This window comes from Maylandia zebra, linkage group LG12 (assembly GCF_041146795.1).
Source record: "Maylandia zebra isolate NMK-2024a linkage group LG12, Mzebra_GT3a, whole genome shotgun sequence".
Taxonomy (NCBI): domain Eukaryota; kingdom Metazoa; phylum Chordata; class Actinopteri; order Cichliformes; family Cichlidae; genus Maylandia; species Maylandia zebra.
Genome location: NC_135178.1, coordinates 38,994,650 through 39,011,871, shown reverse-complemented (window position 1 = coordinate 39,011,871; position 17,222 = coordinate 38,994,650). Strand labels below are relative to the sequence as shown.

Sequence of the window (17,222 nt, the reverse complement as noted above, 5' to 3'; positions counted from 1 at the left end):
TTCATAACAAACCAGCACAGAACAGCTGCTGGATTTCATTAATATGTGTGTGTGTGTGGGGGGATTTCAGAGTGGAATCGCCATTTTACATGTCGGAAATAAATCTTTGATTTTTGAATCCATTTACTTATTTCTCTTTTTAAATCGTATTTTAAAAAATATTTTGAAAATGTGTTTTTTAATTTGCAATTCAAAACTGGTTTTTGAATCGAGGGTTTTATTGAGAGTTTAATTCTTTTTTTGTGAAATTCATTTTTGATTTGAAGTATTTAGTGATGGACTAATATTTCATTTTGAAATACTGATTTATAAATAGTGTTTTTATTTTAAATTAAATTATTGAAGAATAAATTACTGTCCAATACTGGTATTGGACACGTGATGTTTTCTAATCGAAATAAACTGAACATTATGTTTTTAAAGAATAAATATTTAAAAAAATGATGCAGATGCAGCAAATACACAAAACACTCAAATGCAAATTTGGACAATTTTTTCATTGTTCTGGCTGTAATGTACGGAGGGCTGGGAGTGCCAAAATTAAGTTTTTAAAAATACACCACAAAATAATTAAATTTCATTAATTAAAATGAAAATTATTTATAAACTATGTAAATAAGTAAATATAATTCATTTCATTTTAAAAATTTAATAAATTATTTACTATTTTAATTTCAAGTAATGACATGTAATAAATGGTAAATGTATTTATATAGCGCTTTACTAGTCCCTAAGGACCCCAAAGCACTTTACACTACATCCACGCATCCACACACTGGTGATGGCAGCTACATTGTAGCCACAGCCACCCTGGGGCGCACTGACAGAGGCGAGGCTGCCGGACACTGGCGCCACCGGGCCCTCTGACCACCACCAGTAGGCAGCGGGTGAAGTGTCTTGCCCAAGGACACAACGACCGAGACTGTCCGAGCCGGGGCTCGAACCGGCAACCTTCCAATTACAAGGCGAACTCCCAACTCTTGAGCCACGATCGCCCCGTGGCTCAATAATAAATTATTTAGTGATGTACTTGATCATTCTGACACTCCTGTCTGTCAGGTCTGAGGTAATGAGCAGACTCAAACAGACTTTATTTACAGTGACAGTTACTGTGGTTCCCGTGGCGATTTCGCCCAAATCCCACACAGTGCTCATGTCCGTGGTGGGAACTGTACAACAGCTACTCCCAATCTGTGGTTCCGCTTCCATAACTCCGGTCCCAATTCCTGGTGGAGAAAGTCAACAAGGATATCCAAACACACACAAAGTTTTCAAAAGCTATCCACGTCTGTACTGACGAGCACACTCGACGATCCAGTGTCGACTGAAGCTCAGCCACGCCGCTAAGTAGGAGAGGGCTGGTGAGCAGCAGGTGAGGCTGACTTCAGCACGGGAACACTTCCCGGTCAGATGACGCTCGAAACCGGACTTCCGGAAACAAACACACATGTCAACACACACACAGGGAAATAGGGGACCGGGAGAGGAGCAGAAACAAAAAACAACACACGGACACAATGGGCAAGTTGAGCAGCGAGGACTGCCAGATCATGACGCTGTCCTTCCATTACAGCGTGAAGGATTACCAAATCCAGATTACTGGTACTCTAACTGGGCTGCTGGGAGGGACAAAATTACACAGAATAAAAATCTTTTACTGATTAATTTAAATCTGATATTATCAGAAATATTGTGGAATATTTCATTAGTAATAAATTAATTCTTTGATTCACAAATAAGAAAGTTATTCCTGCTGCTGTCAGCTATCAAAGCAGGTCTGACCCAAACCCCAAAACACGAACATGTCTTTGTCTACCCAGATAGCAAGACGACATTGAATTGATGTTGATTTTTCATCCGATCCGTCGTTATGGTCAGGGTTGAAATGCCACTGTTGTAACAACATTGAAATACTGTGGTAAACCGACGGTCTTACTATAGGGACGTTGTAATGATGTTGATTTACTGTTGTTTTTTTGTCATTGATATGTGATCTATTTGTAGTCGACCAGGTGACAACAACAACGTCGAGAAAACGTCTATTTATAGTTGACCATAATTCGGCACCGGCCACCATCAAAAAGCCATCGATCTATAGTTGAGCGTTAAATTGCATTGCAACTGAGCGGGTATAAAGTACCGGAGGCAGTAGATTTATTGTTCTTTTGTTATCAATGATTTCTGGTCTAGTTCACCAGCTTTAAAAAATCGTGTCGACGTGCAATTTATGTATAGTTGACCGGGAAATTAAAGCAGCGATCACTTGGACTATTCCGCAGCACCCCTCTCAGTGGTACATCCCTCCAGGTAACCATTGTCTTGTACAGTAGAGCGGGACTTTAGATTTACTCTCAGCGGAATTGACCGGAGAAGGCATCAGTTCATGCACTGCACTGGCCTGCACCACGATTAGTATAAGGTAAGAATGAATGACTTTTGTTCTATTCGTTATTTAACAAAGTCTATCAACAAAGAAAACATTTTCGTTTCATACTTTTCCGTTATATTCCCTTACAAAGCTAGCTTTAACGCTTCGAGGGTTCCTTTGTTCTTGCCGTCGCCTCGGCGCTTGACCCAGACTTTCGCTCTGTGGTTGCTTTTTAGCATAGTACTACAAAAAATTGTAAATCTGTGATATATGATTGATAAACGTAAAGGTAACTGTATAAATGTGTTCAATGACTTTGTTACTTTTAATGATTGGAGAGCACCCGCTTCGATTCGCACTCAATTCAAACTTTACGTTGCACGCTCACCTACCTTGCGTTTGCACCTTTTGTCCACACGTAAACTGCGTTTTCGTTAACAGAAAACAGATTTTTAAAGACGCCTGCCAGGGCGGATATTTTCGAAAACTCAGTTTTAGCATTTACGTGTGGACGAGGAAACACTATTAGTTTTTCGCCTCTCACTGCTTAAGCCATTAATCTTTCTAGAATTGTTCTTTGAAACAGATGCGACCTCACAAAAGATGTTAACTATGCTGTCAGACCTGACGAGAGCTGTTAACGAACTCCGTGAGGAGGTCAGAGCCATCCGCCATCTCTGCTGCAATGAATCGGTAGATGCTGGGGTACTGCCTCTGGATTTGCCCTTGCACAACATTGAGGAGCTAAACAATGCAGAGGCAGCTCCTCAATCACAAGAGGCAAATAAGGCAAAGGTGAGTATATAAAGGTTATGTACACTTTGCAACTATAAAGTGTAATAGCTGTCAGATGTGATTTAAATACATAACGACGGCCTGTTGATTAAACACACAAGCACTTGCATACACATTAAAGACATGAGACACACTAATTCCATCTCTTAAAATGTGTCTATAGGTGAGACGCTTTGCCTTGATTGGAGGGACCACACTGGAGGTGCGAGTCCGCCGTGTAATGGCTTATGCCATTACAAACGAGCTGGCCTCGGTACTAAACTGGGCAGGGAAAAAACCAAGGACCAGACAAAGCAAAAAAAGGCATTTAAAGATACAGCGCTCTGCAAATGCATATTTGGTAAGTTTTACCGTTTATTGTAGTTTTATGAGCCTAAAGTGAAGAATAAAGGGATCAATTGATCTGCTGGGTGTTTCACATTTCCTATGTCCGGTTTTTGCTATATTACTTTGTCTTTCTTAATAACAAGACTTTCATGTCCGGTTAATCTGGAGATGGAGTCTTTGGTCTTCAGCTTGTTTAGTCCTCGGGTTGTAGTTTGTACAGCCCGAGGACCCCAATGTTTAGTTTGTTTTAAAGGATACACGGCACACCATGCTAAGACTTATCACTTTTTCCACTCATAGCTCTTTGGGAATCAAATGCGGCAGTTTGCAGATTTACGCCTGGTGACTTTCATGTTTATCAGCCAAGGAGTTTACATACTTTCTCCCTGCTGAAGACGGTTAACAAGAGCTTATTCATGTGTAGTTTTTTTTCTCTGTTACATCACATGCAATGCTTTCTTATTTTAGGATATTAATATTGACATGATACATTGTGAGACTTTTTTTTTTATAAAGGGTGTCCAATTTGAGGAATAAGTACAATTATGTGTTTAGGTGGTTTAAGTATTGATGGAAACATGCAGTAGTTTAGTATTGGTTAAAATACCTATAAAGAGAGGTAGATTTCCAGTCATGATTTAACTGTTTTAATAAAAAGCAACTGTGTGAAAGAGGTGGAAAATCAACACCATAGCTCAGTGTTTCAATATCAGAATCTGACATTGTTTCAATGTCAACAGTATTAGAAAATATAACGTTGAATCAACGTCAGGTTTCAACATTGATTCAACATCAAAACCTGACGTTGTTTCAACGTTAAAAAAGGGTGCAAGAGTGACGTTAGGTCATCGTCACACCTCAACGTTGATTCAATGACATCGCCTGATATTGACTCAACATTGTTTCAATGTTTCCTTGCTATCTGGGTAAGGAGCTTGGAAAGAAAAGCGTCTGGACTTCTTTAAGTTGCTCGAAGATGTTTCATTCGAGAAGCTTCTTCAGTTCTAGGGTCACACAGTGGAGAGTCCCAGATTAAAGCTTTGTGGGAGTAACCCACCCAGAGAGACAAAAGGACCCCCTAATGATCCTCTACCTAATCACATCAGCCAAGGTATGAAAACAGGTGTGGGTCACAATCAGCCAGGGTTTGGGGTGAGCTCATTGTGAAACCTGGCCCCACCCTATCATGTGATTTCCTAAAAACAACAATCTCTTTTTCCTCTGTGAACAGACTGAGTGGACCATTTTGCATTAGTGTTCGCCCCAAATCAACATGGAGGGCACTGTAAAGCAGCTCATGGTGCTGTGATAAACTATAACACTTACAGCAACATGAATGTGTCTGTGGAGACCAAACACTTTGTGTATCAGCTCTTTATTTTGGGGGGCACTGCCTCACTGCTGCCTCTGCTGGACACCAGAGGAACTGCAGCTCTGAGCACGCCATGCAGCTGCACGCACGGGGCGATCCGTGCTAACTCGCTAACAGAGATTTGCCGTGTTAATGCGGTTATGGCGTTAACATCATTTTAACACTGACAGCACTATTTTTAATTTGTGTATTTGAACTCTGTGTGACATTTATCTGGGCTCTAATCTAAGCTGCTGTGAACTTGTGATTGCTGAGGCTGGTGACTCAGATGAATGTATCCTCAGCAGCAAAGGGGACTCTTGGTCTTCCTTTCCTGGGGCGTCCTCGTGCGAGACAGCTTCATCGTAGTCTTGATGTTTTGTGCGACTGCATTTGGGGACACATTCAAATTTTTAGCAGTTTTCCGACTGACTGACCTTCAGTTCTTAAAGTAATGACGAACTGTTGTTTCTCTTTACTTAGCTGATTGGTTCTCGCCGTAATATGAATTCTAACAGTTGTCAAATAGCTGTCAGCTGTGCACCAACCGGACTGCTGCACAACACACCTGATGGACCCATTAAGAAGGCAAGAAAATCCACAAATGAACCCTGACAGACACACCTGTGAGGGGAAACCATTTCAGGTGACTACATCATGAAGCTCACTGAGAGAGGCCGAGGGTTTGCAGCGCTGTCAAAGTAAAGTGATCAGGCAGAGACCGAAGAACATCTTCTTGGATTATTCAACCATGACAAACCTAAGTGGGCTGTACCAAGTGTGCCCCATCACGGGGGAGTTTGGCTTCTTGTTTTTTAGACGATAGATGTTTAGCAGATAATACAGATGTTAAAGTTCGTCGTCTCTGTGATGAGCTCCTACAGCAGGGGTAGGCAACTCCAGGCCTCGAGGGCCGGTGTCCTGCAGGTTTTAGATGTGTCCTTGAACCAACACAGCTGATTTAAATGGCTAAATGACCTCAACATGTCTTGAAGTTCTCCAGAGGCCTGGTAACGAACTAATCATGTGATTCAGGTGTGTTGACCAAAGGTGAGATCTAAAACCTGCAGGACACCGGCCCTCGGGGCCTGGAATTGCCCACCCCTGTCCTACAGTGATGATGGTTAGGCAGACCTCACGCTCATGCACTGTTTGGTTTCTGACAGATAAAAGTCTCCTGCAGAGACAAAGAGGACGAGCACACACAGGTGTAACGCAGCTGTTGTCATATTATGCACATCCATCAATCCGACAGGTGCACATTTTCAACCGTGTGACAGACTTTCAGATTAAATGCTGATCAGATTAAATCTCAAGTTTTCTAAGTAAACCTCGCTGCTGACGAGAGCAGACGTTTTGCTAGCGTCTGGCTCCAGTACAGCTTTTTTTAAGGAAGTGATGTCGGACCTTGGGCTGGACCAATCAAACGTAGTGTACTGTTCTTCAGCGACCTGTCTCATCATCACTCACAGAACTTCAGTATGAATGTGGAGGAGTGGACAGTGTGCTGTAGCCTCCACGTCACCACGGCTGTTTGACCCGCAGAGCCACAGGATGTGCTGGACTTACCTGTGAAACACTGCACAGGTGTTACAGTGAGCCGGCTTTTTTAGGTCCCTTTCAGTTTGTGTCAGAGGGTCTCTGGTTATGAAAGTACAAGCTGAACAGTGTCTGACATGACAGTGTCCTACTTCCTGTACAGACCTGCTGTACAGGAAGTACCAGTCAGGACTGCGAATGAGCATCTGTGGATCACAGGTCACCTGACAGATGTGACGAGAGGAAAGACTCCAGAGAGCAGCACGACCTGCAGCACACAGAAATGTGGTCGTGGTAATCAGCGCTTCGCTTCAGGTCAGCAGGTTAACTTATATTTTTGACCGTATTCATGTGAAACGTCCACAGACACAGAGGCTACAGGTGCAGAGACTGTTTGTCTGCTGAGCAGTGTTGGTCAAGTTACTTGAAAAAAGTAATCAGTAACTAATTACCAATTACTTCCCCAAAAAAGTAATCCCATTACTTTACTGATTACTTATTTTCAAAAGTAATTAATTACTTAGTTACTTAGTTGCACATTCCAGCACATAAAATAAAATATTTTGTGTGTTTACACTCAGTCTTTCAAATAGATGCAAGTAAAACACAGCAGAAAATAAATAAAGTCAAAGACTCAGCGGTGCTGTTGCTCTATTTTCACCTGTAAAGCAGGAGTGGGGTAGGCGGAGGGTTACCCTGGTGCAGGTGTGTCGCGGTCAGTGGAAGAATCTGCGAGTTTCTCTGTGAGTTTCCCATTACGTCGTAGCTACTCGGTGCTTGTTGGAAGTTTAGGGGTTTTTTCGCTGTAAAAAGAAGTTTTCTTCCCACGCACAGCGGACACTAATGTTTTTGTCACTTTTTATGGAATCAAACTCAAAGTAAGGTCAGTACTTCCACGCTTTAAACGCTGCACGCTCATACTCTCTCTGCACTCCATATGTGATCCATTGTTGATCTGCACACAGCTGTTGTCACGAACGTCGCACTCGCTTACGTCACTGTCGTGAGACGTTCTCGCCAAAAAAATCACGGTTTTAGTAACGCAGTAACGCAGCGTTCCTACGGGAAAGTAACGGTAATCTAATTACCGATTTTGCAATAGTAATCCCTTACTTTACTCGTTACTTGAAAAAAGTAATCGGATTACAGTAGCAGAAATGGGCAGTAACGCGTTACTGCCCATTTCTGCTGCTGAGGTCTGAGTGCAGACCAGTGCTGCGAGCCCTTTAAACCAGAACCTGCCCCCGGTCTGAAGTCTCCTCCAATCACAACACGAGACACGCTGATGAAAACGTTTATTCGGAGACAGAAACGGCAGTGCTAGCTCACTGCTAATGCGTTCATGTGAATTCACCTGATATAAACTTTATATAAACTGTAGACACAAGTCATTGCAGAACAGAAGCTGTTATCACTGCGGCCGCCTGCAGTGCTGCGTCATCACTTCCTGTCCAGCACAGAGCCACATGCTGTTCTCGAGGCTCAGACAGGAAGTGGAAGATGTCTACGGCCGCAGCAGGAGACCTTTGAGGTTGTTCTTCTTCTTCTCTGTGTTTATTCACCTGTCTGCATGTAATCGTTAGTTATTATTCATTCAGGTCTTTGTCCTGTCACCCCGCCCCTCCCTGAGCCTGGTTCTGCTGCAGGTTTCTTCCTGTTTCCTTCCCACGGTCACCAAGTGCTTGTTTGTTGGGGGTCGTCTGATTTTGGGGTTCTCTCTGTATTATTCTCACCCGTCTGACTGACGCCTACTGTCATCGTCCTGCTGGTGACTTTGAAACACTGAGGCCATGGATGACCTCTGTGACCCCGAGGTGCTTACATCAGGGCTGAAGGATGAAGAGATCCTTAGCCCGAGTCATCAGAGTAAAACCAGCTGCAGTGCACCATGGGTAGTTTGCTGGTTCCCGGTTTATGAGGAGCGATCACACTACACCCGTCCGTATGTGACGACTCCTAATCTATGAGCTTTTCCCTTCAGTGTCACAGGCACTGATTAGCCCGGGTCAAAGGTCAGCTGTTTTTTTTTTTGTTGTTTTTTTTTTTCTTTCTAAATGACATCAGAAACAGCAGTATGCGACATTACGTGATGGCAGAGCTTCAGTTCATCCTTTGTCATTTTTTTTTTTTTTTTTTTAAACAAATAGGACAGGGGGAATGAATGAGAGAGAGAGGGGGAGAGAAAGAAAGAAAACCAAAGGGGAGAAGAGACGGTGAGAAGGGGGGGGGGGGGGGGGGGGGGGGGGGAAGAGAGAGAGAAAAAAAAAGAACTCCTGGGTCACCTGTATGGAGAAAAAAAAAACAAAAAACAAAAAAAAACAAACAGAGGAGACAGCAAACAACAAAGAGCAACATAATAATAGAGAAAACAAAGCACCATCACAATAAACTAGCTAGTCATAGATATCAGTATTTACTAAGTAATAAACGATATTGTGCAGCACGCAAGATAGACAGCGCACAGTGTGCTTTGAGGCAGCAGCCAAGAAAGCTTTAGTCCGCGTCTGTGAATACCCATGTGTGCATACCTGTGTGGATCAGCATGCTTGCATTCCAAAGGTTTCTCCATGTAATGATCTGCTAGGGAGTGTGGGGAGCCACAGCCCCGTCCTCCAGGGTGTGAAGCGGGTATGGAGGAGATCAAAACTCCAGACATCCAGAGGCCCCCAGAACACAAGAGACCATGGAAGGTCAGCTGTTTTAATGAAAGCCTGCAGTAGGGGTGGGTCTAGAGATTTTGACTATGCCGCTCTACTGCGATAGCGCATGTTGATGGTGTCATCAAGCTGCGCCTCTTTTGGTCGAAAGTAGGGCAGGGCGATATGGCCAAAAATATATATCTCGATATAGATTTGAAAATTGGTGATAACGATATAACTGACGATATAATTGATGCGAGACAAAATGCAACTCCACAACATTACTAGCACAAAAAAAAAACCACCATCCATTTATTTTCACTTAAACAAGCAGCTGTTTTTATGTGCATTAAACCTATATAAACATTTAACAGTGCAAATGCAAATTCCTTACTGACAGCTTAACCAAAGGCATTTCCAGTAGAAATTGGCTGACATATCCTGAGCATAACCATGTATAATATCCACTGAAGTTAAAAAGAGGTGCTTTGCAACATTAAACTGCAGTGTGCAGTACGCATTTTTCTGACCATAAGGTGCACAGGATTAAAAGACACAAGAAACAAAGCAGTCAGATAAATCAAACTTTATTCAACTCGTTCTTCTAGCTTTCTCCACTTCTGTACCATTGATTCATTAATGCTGTAATCTGTCACAGCTGCTCTATTCCCATGTTGTTGCAGTACATTAATGACTAACCTCGTATTGTGGATGGATTATCTCAGTTGTTCTCCTGGCTGAAGTTTGGTCTGTTTACAGCATCCTGCCATGCGATTGCATTTGTCTCTAACCATCAGGAACCCTCACGTTAACTTTTATCGAGTGGAAAAGTGTTAGCGTTCATCCTCCAGCTTCACTGTTTATGCTAACATAGCTGTGTAGCTAGAGATCACGTAGCACATCATTATATACCAGCTAGCCCAACTTCAGTAACCCTACAAACGTCACTGCTGTTTAGTTTAAAGTCTTCATTTATGTTGGAAGTGATAACAGAGCTGTACGTTTGAATTTTCTCAGTCAGAACATGCTATATCATGCTTAGGTGGAAGCCAGCGAGCTAACTTCCTGCTAACTTCTAACTCCGTTAAATGTAATAAATTCTGTTTTCATGGATTTTTAACTCTCAGTGTTCGTTTGACTTTGGGACCTGAAGCAGACGGAGTTTAGGACCCAGATTACTCCACGAGGCTCCTGACAACGGCAGCCGTAATGCTCCAACAATCCATCCAGCGGTGCGGCTTCATAGCTTAGCAAAGTCGCACTAAAACATTTGTCAGATTTTTTAGCGCCGTGCACATAAAATCAGTTCGAGGTCAGTGAGCACAACCAGATTTCATACATGAGGCGCTCTGTCGATTTTTGAGTCAATTAAAGGATTTTAAGTGCGCGTAAAATACGTTATACAGAAGAAAAGAATATATCGCGATATATATCGTTACCGCACATGTTTCAGATTACACCGTGATATGGATTTTAGGCCATATCACCCAGCCCTTGTCAGGTTATGGCTGTGTGCAGGCAGGAGTGGAAGTAGAAGGACCCAATGTGCAGACACTCAGAGGCGGAAAGTAACTCAAAACTCAGCTTTTATTGCTGGATGGCAAAAGGTGGCAAACGTAACAAAAATCCAAATAAACTTACATGACCAGGTAGATGGAACACACAGCATAAATGAGAGTAGATCACGACACAGACACAAAGAAACACAGGGCTCAAATACACAGAGGGAGCAATCAGGGAATGGGTAACAGGAGGGAAACACAGCTGGGGCAAATCAGGCCTAACGAGACAAGGGGAAGCAAAACCAGACACATTAACATCAGACATGGACTTTCAAAGTAAAACAGGAAACATAACACAGACTCACAGGCAGGCACTATAACAAAGGGAACAGAGACGTGGGACCAGGGCAGACACAGACACTGACTGGATGTGGGGAGACAGCAGACAGGGGAGACAGCAACTATGGAACACAGACAGAAAACCAGAACACTAAAACTCTAACCAACCCCACCCAGAGAACCTAAACTAAGAATGATCCTAAAACCCGTAAAGCAAAGCTAGAATATAATGAAATAACAAAATCAAAGAACCAAAAACACAAAACACTGGGCCAACGACCCAGGGACCCTAACAGCCCTAGCCTGCAGCAGGTTGTGTGCCGTCGCGCCATGATCAGAGTGATGCGATATCGGCGCTCTAACATCATCACAGATCTGTGTCCATCTACAGAGACGAGGATGAAAACAGTCGGCCATGTTTGGTTTTCTCCGCGGAGCCGTTCAAGCCCCACGATGACGTTTATTAATCACATGGTTATGAAACAATAACCTGAAGCTACAGAGCGCCGCGTCACAGTCGCACACACGTGAGAGTTCTCAGAGTTCAGTTCTGCGCCGTCAAACCTGTCAGCACACGGCTCTTCAAACTTCCTGTATCCAGATTACTTCCTGTGACGTGCCGTGAGCTTCGCCAACGTGCTGCCGTTTGTCTTTAAACGTCTGCTGAGTGTCAGGAGGCCGCAGCTGCTCGCCGTGGCTCTGAAAGCTCCGCCTCCAGGCTCGCAGCTTCACCTGTCAGTCGCAGTGGCTGCTGTAGCTAGGCAACCAAGCACCTCCAGGCTGCAGCAGCTGCTGTCAACCTCCTGGAGGAGGCGCTGAGAGAGAAACGGATCAGATCAGATTTCTGAGTTTGTGGCGTCGGTACAATCAATAATTTACACTGATCGATTATCTATCGCTACAACCAGCATGCAAACTCCACCCCCTCCACATTAAACAGCAGCTTTTCAAGTTCATCTGAGAGACTCAGAGGGGAAACTCAAAACAGGAAGGGGTTGGCCAGATGTTAAGCAAGGATAACACTTTCAAATTAAGAGCATGAAGGTTCAGTGTAAACACACTTGAGTGTGCAACACGTTTCTGTCCTCATAATTTTATCAAATCAGCTTCACACGACAGCAAAAAGAGCACGCTGACACACGCCAGTACTCTGATTACTCTGAGGCCTTTAATGTAATCTGATAATAAATATGAATATTAATAAGAAAACATATATTACAATATTCATTCATGACAAATAAACAGGAGGCTACGACTCAGATTACAAGAGGAAACACTGCAGGATGATGACATCATGAAGCGTCACGCAACAGGTGACTCACCTGCACGTGTCCGTGTGAGGCGGCGTCCAGCAGCCGGAGGCAGGCGGCGCTTTCATCCATCAGCTGCCGTCTGAGCGAATCACAGAGCTCCGAGTCCGAGGAGACGTCAACCATCAGCCGCAGCAAGCAACGCAGCAACACGTCGACACGACACGCCATCCTGACGAGGGGAAACACGCGAGCACGTCATACGGGACGGTCCAACGCCATCAGGACAGGAAGAAAGTAAAAGCTTCAAACTCGCAGCCGTGTGTGAGCGTGCGCGTGTGTCTGTGTGATCGTGTCCGTTACCGTGGCCACGCCGCTCTGGTCGTCTTCTGCAGCGCCTCCAGCATCCTCAGCCGGTTCGCCTCCTCAGGTGGGTCTCTGACCTCCAGGTACCCGAGCACCACCCGCTCTAGCCGCCACAGGTGTCTGCACACAGCCACGCCCACCCTGCACACACACACACACACACACACACACACACACACACACACACACACACACAGGTGTGTATTCATATCCTTGTGGGGACATCTCATTGACATATGTTTTTCTTAGCTGCTTCCAGTAACCATCACACATGAATGCCCAACCATAACCCGACTGTAACACTAAAACCACAGTTTGGCTTCAGACTCGCGGCGATTCATGCAGCTGGAAAACATTCAAACTGTTCTGAGATCAGATTGAAGCAGCGGCGCCCCCTGCAGGCAGAACAACAACGAGCTCTGAACCCAAAGTCTGATTATCTACAAATTCATAAAAGACTTTTCTGTTTTAATCACAGCTGAGTCATCAAAGCAAGACTGAAAACATTTAATTAAAACTGAAAAAAAAGAATCATTACAGACGCTAAAAAATACACGCATTTATCATTTCTACATTATTTAATAAATAATTTAATGTATTATAAGTGGGTTTATTATTTACATACAAATGTTTTTCTATAGTAACAGGTAAAAATACATTATCAATAAAATATACCACTTCACAGTAATTAATGTAACCTGTAGCATCTTATATTAAATAGGAAATCATGAAATTATGATTAAATATATTTAAAGTAAAATGAAACAAATTACTCATAATTTAATGTGATGAGCCATATATAGTATAGATATAAAAATATACAAATAATTAAAAATTAAAACGTTTATATTTGTCATTCATAATTAATTATACAAAAATACAAATGATAATTTATTAAAAACATTTTAGATACAATCGACATCAACTTTAACACTTTAGTACAATATCGTGAACTCATAATAACAATAAATGTGATCATTACAATGAACAGATAATATTAATAAAGAGTTTGTTTAATGTGTCACATTTTCATCCAGATAAATTAAATCACTGATGCTTCCATAGTAACCAAAGGTCAAAGGTCAAACCCACCTGTCGATGTACGCCGGCAGAGCAGCAGCATAGACGCGCCGTAGCACCACCTTGTTCTCCGCCTCCATGTGGGTCAGCATGAGACGCAGCACGTCGTCATGGCGACACGGCTTCCTGCGGGAGGAGGTGGAAGAGGAGGGGGGCTTCTCCAGAACCACCAGCAGGTCCAAGAGGCAGGACAGGACCAGCTGGGTGGGAGGGGGCGGGGTCAGTGACGTGTCATCAGACAGAGACAGAGTCTGTGTGTGTGTGTGCTACCTGGATGACGGCGGCCTCAGTCCTGTACAGGTGTTTGAATAACGCCTCATAAAGAACCTCGGCTCTGTTGAACTGATGCAGCTCTGCAGGCGGCTAAAGACACAAACACAGACACACACACATACCATCATCATCCAATGCCAGACACGACGCTGAGTGTGTGTGTGTGCATGTTTTTACCGTGTTGAGCACGATATGGTGCAGACAGCGAACTCCCAGCATGCAGTTCTCCAGTCTGTGGTGGTCACTGAAGAGGAGGGAGGGGGGAAGGAGGCGGGACAGGTGAGGTGAGAGTCCTGGGCGGGTCACCTGCACCAAAACACCAACACACAGGTGAAGACAGAGCACCTGATGGGTCAATCAGCTCCAACCTGTTTCACAGAGGAACTACTTTCTGTCCACTGTCTCCATCCGCCAGCCAAAAGATACGCAGCGAGATGGGAGGGCCGTTTGCCTCCCGTCAGGCTTTATCCTGCTCAGCGATGCGGCTGGCGGATGGAGACAGTAGAAAGGAAATAGTTCCTACATGGAGGCTGGAGAAGAAGGTGTGTATGAGAATGAAGCGCACTTCATAAAAGACACCTGCCTCACCGCAGTCCTACACTTCTGCCTTCACAGTCTCACCTGTTCGGACCATACCACCCTCACAGGTAAGCGGGGGACGATCAAAGCATAAGCAACCAAAAATATCTTTAAACACGGGTTGAAGGGGGAGCCTGGCTCCTGCTGACCTCATGCAAACTTCTCTCATTCAACATCTTCAAGTGGCATCGAGAACGCTCCAGAGAAGAGCAGAAAGGGGTCAAAGGTCAAACTGACCTGCAGAAGACTCCAGGCAAACACCAGCTTCACAGCTTCACAGCGCTGCCACGAGTCCCTGCTCTCACACACACACACACACACACACACACACACACACACACACACACACTTAAATATTCAACAAACTTGTTTTTGTCTTTTAATCACAGAAAAAATAACGAGCTAGCCAATCACACAAACACAGTTTGAACCAAGTGGAGCTCAGAGCACTGAACACGCATGTTTTAGAATTTCATGTGAGGACGTTTGTACAGAGCAGACATCCCTGCACTCTCTGTGGGGAGAAGGCCAAGGTCCTCACAATGTGGCTGTTCCATCAGGGACTGGTCCTCCTAAGTGATGGAAGGCAAGTGTACACACACACACACACACACACACACACACACACACACACACACACTCTCTCACTTGGTGAGCTGTGGCTGCAGGATGTCCAGGACTCCTCCCAGAATCCCTCTGCTCCCCTCCGTGTCCCCAGCCAGCAGGTGGGCGGAGTCTCTCCACCCTCCTGCACTCAGCAGCGTCTCCAGCAGGCCGCATGCTGCTGCTCTGGAGGCGGAGCTAGTCCACACCTGATCCTGATGAACAAAAGCACACTGGAAATCAAACAGCTGTCAGTGAATGCATCACGGGGTCAGACAGGAAGTACCTGTGCTGCAAAGGTGCATGTTTGATGTTTGCAGACTCACCTGGAAATGTGTGACAGCAAACACGCAGGTGGGTGGAGCAACAGCAAGTAGCAGACTGGTTGTCCGTTCTCTGGCCTCGCCCCCTTTCCGCCTGTCACCCAGAGTTGTTAGCAGAGCCGTGAGAGCGGCACACACCGCCGCTGCCTGTGTGGGGATGCTCTGATAGGCCGCAGCGCTCAGAGGGCTGCAGTCATCCTCACAGAGCGGCAGAGCAGCACAGCCAATCAGAGCACTGATCAGAGAGACATATGCTGCTTCAAGCTCCGCCCACCTACTGTCCTGGCTGGCTGGAGAGAACAGCCAGTCAGATCCAGCGTACTGGAAAAGCTGCTTTATTTGAGCAATCAGAGAGTGGGATTTAGGACGGGAACCAATCAGCTTCTCCCTCAGCTGAGAAAGGAGCTCTGTGATTGGAGGAGGAGAGGAAGGGGACTGCTCCTCTGAGGAGGAGGAGGAGAGATGAAGGTCATGAAGTAAAGTGGAGAGCTCCATCCTGCACGAGAGAGAAAAGGAAAACGTCACAATCTGTGACTCACCTCCAACATTCTTCACAAGCTTTTATTTGAAAGGGCTTCCCACATATTCAGTACCGCGTGCTTCCACCAGGGGCACTGTGACCTCTAAGCTGGGGTCAGGTGATCTGCAGCTGCTGTGAGGCCATAGGTGACCAGATGGGATGAAGGTGGAGCTGGGGTGAACCCAAGCAGACACCTGTCAGTCAAAGAGGCCACTCCCCTAATTATGCTACCTTTAACCTAATCGATGCCTCAGTCTTTAACCCTGTCTAATACCTGGGTTTGGTATGTCCAAAAGCAGGATCAAGATCTAACAGTAAACAACAACCTCACCTTACTACACCTGAGACAGGTGACCTGTAGGGCCGAGGCATTGTCTTTTACAGGTGTAGCATACCTACATGCTACACCGCAGCTCCATCGCAGCTTTCAGACTGTTATGGGTTTTTTGTTTTGTTTTGAAATCAGCCACGCTTTACGAGGAGGATGAAGCTCGTCTTTGAGCTCCTTGTTGGAGTCTTTCTGGCTCCTCCGTGGTTGCATTTCTTCTTCTGCTGTTTTATTGTGGCTGTGTGGCTCAGCAGCAGCCATGTTTCTGTCTGTGATCAGCTGATGGACACTAAAACTCTTCCTCAGATTTAATCAAAAACATTAAAGACTGCTCCACTTGGCTCTATTTTTCTATTTTATTATCATATACAGCGTTCAGCTGGAGTGCCTGTAGCTATGGTTACTGTACAGGTGAGGACACACCTGTCTCTGCTGGCTTTAACATCAGTCACGGGCAGAGTTTGCACCTGCACACGTCAGTAAAGCGGGAAACCCTGACCTGTGCGCGCGCAGGTACTCGTGCAGTAGAAGCACACCTGCTGCACCTCAGAAACCTGAGCGCGAGGCTCACCTGCACCAACACTCCCACTAAAAATCAATCCCCGCGCGGACAGCCGTGACGTCTGTTAGCTGTGTAGTCTGAGCCGGCCTGATTAACAGATAACCGATTAATCGATGGTTTTTCGTTAAATGAGTGAAACTGACCTGAGAGCGGCTTCAGTCCTCATTCAAATTTACGTTAATTTTACAGGAAAGCAGCAGCGCGTGCACCCACACCCGCGGACTGTTTACGGGTACGAGCGGTGTGCCTGCAATAGGCTTCCGGCTGGGAACAAGCTCCACGTGAAAGGTTCCTGGCCCTGCTCTGAGCTTTAGTGCTGCCTGGGAGTTCGGTCCAACGGTGGAGCCGCGTTCTCCGTGACCTTACAAACACGTCCATGTGTGTTACGTTAAATCTGACACCGACTACATGAACTCCGTGGGCTCTGCCTCCGTTTTCCCACAGGGGAAATCCCTGCATCAGCTGATCGCCTGAAACG

At 45.0% G+C, this 17,222-nt stretch overlaps 1 protein-coding gene across 1 annotated transcript; it reads right to left on the bottom strand.

Annotated features, from left to right (window-relative positions):
• Positions 1-10,588: 10,588 nt before the first annotated feature.
• Positions 10,589-17,205, bottom strand: tti2 (TELO2 interacting protein 2). Its single transcript, XM_004571611.6, has 10 exons — positions 16,888-17,205; positions 15,338-15,830; positions 15,057-15,226; positions 14,646-14,703; positions 14,007-14,135; positions 13,827-13,919; positions 13,569-13,756; positions 12,474-12,617; positions 12,183-12,342; positions 10,589-11,675 (listed from the first exon to the last, which is right to left on the bottom strand). Exons 1-10 carry the CDS (start codon positions 16,908-16,910, stop codon positions 11,589-11,591), a joined length of 1,545 nt encoding a protein of 514 aa, XP_004571668.1. The 5' UTR covers positions 16,911-17,205; the 3' UTR covers positions 10,589-11,588.
• Between the last annotated feature and the right edge of the window lie 17 nt (positions 17,206-17,222).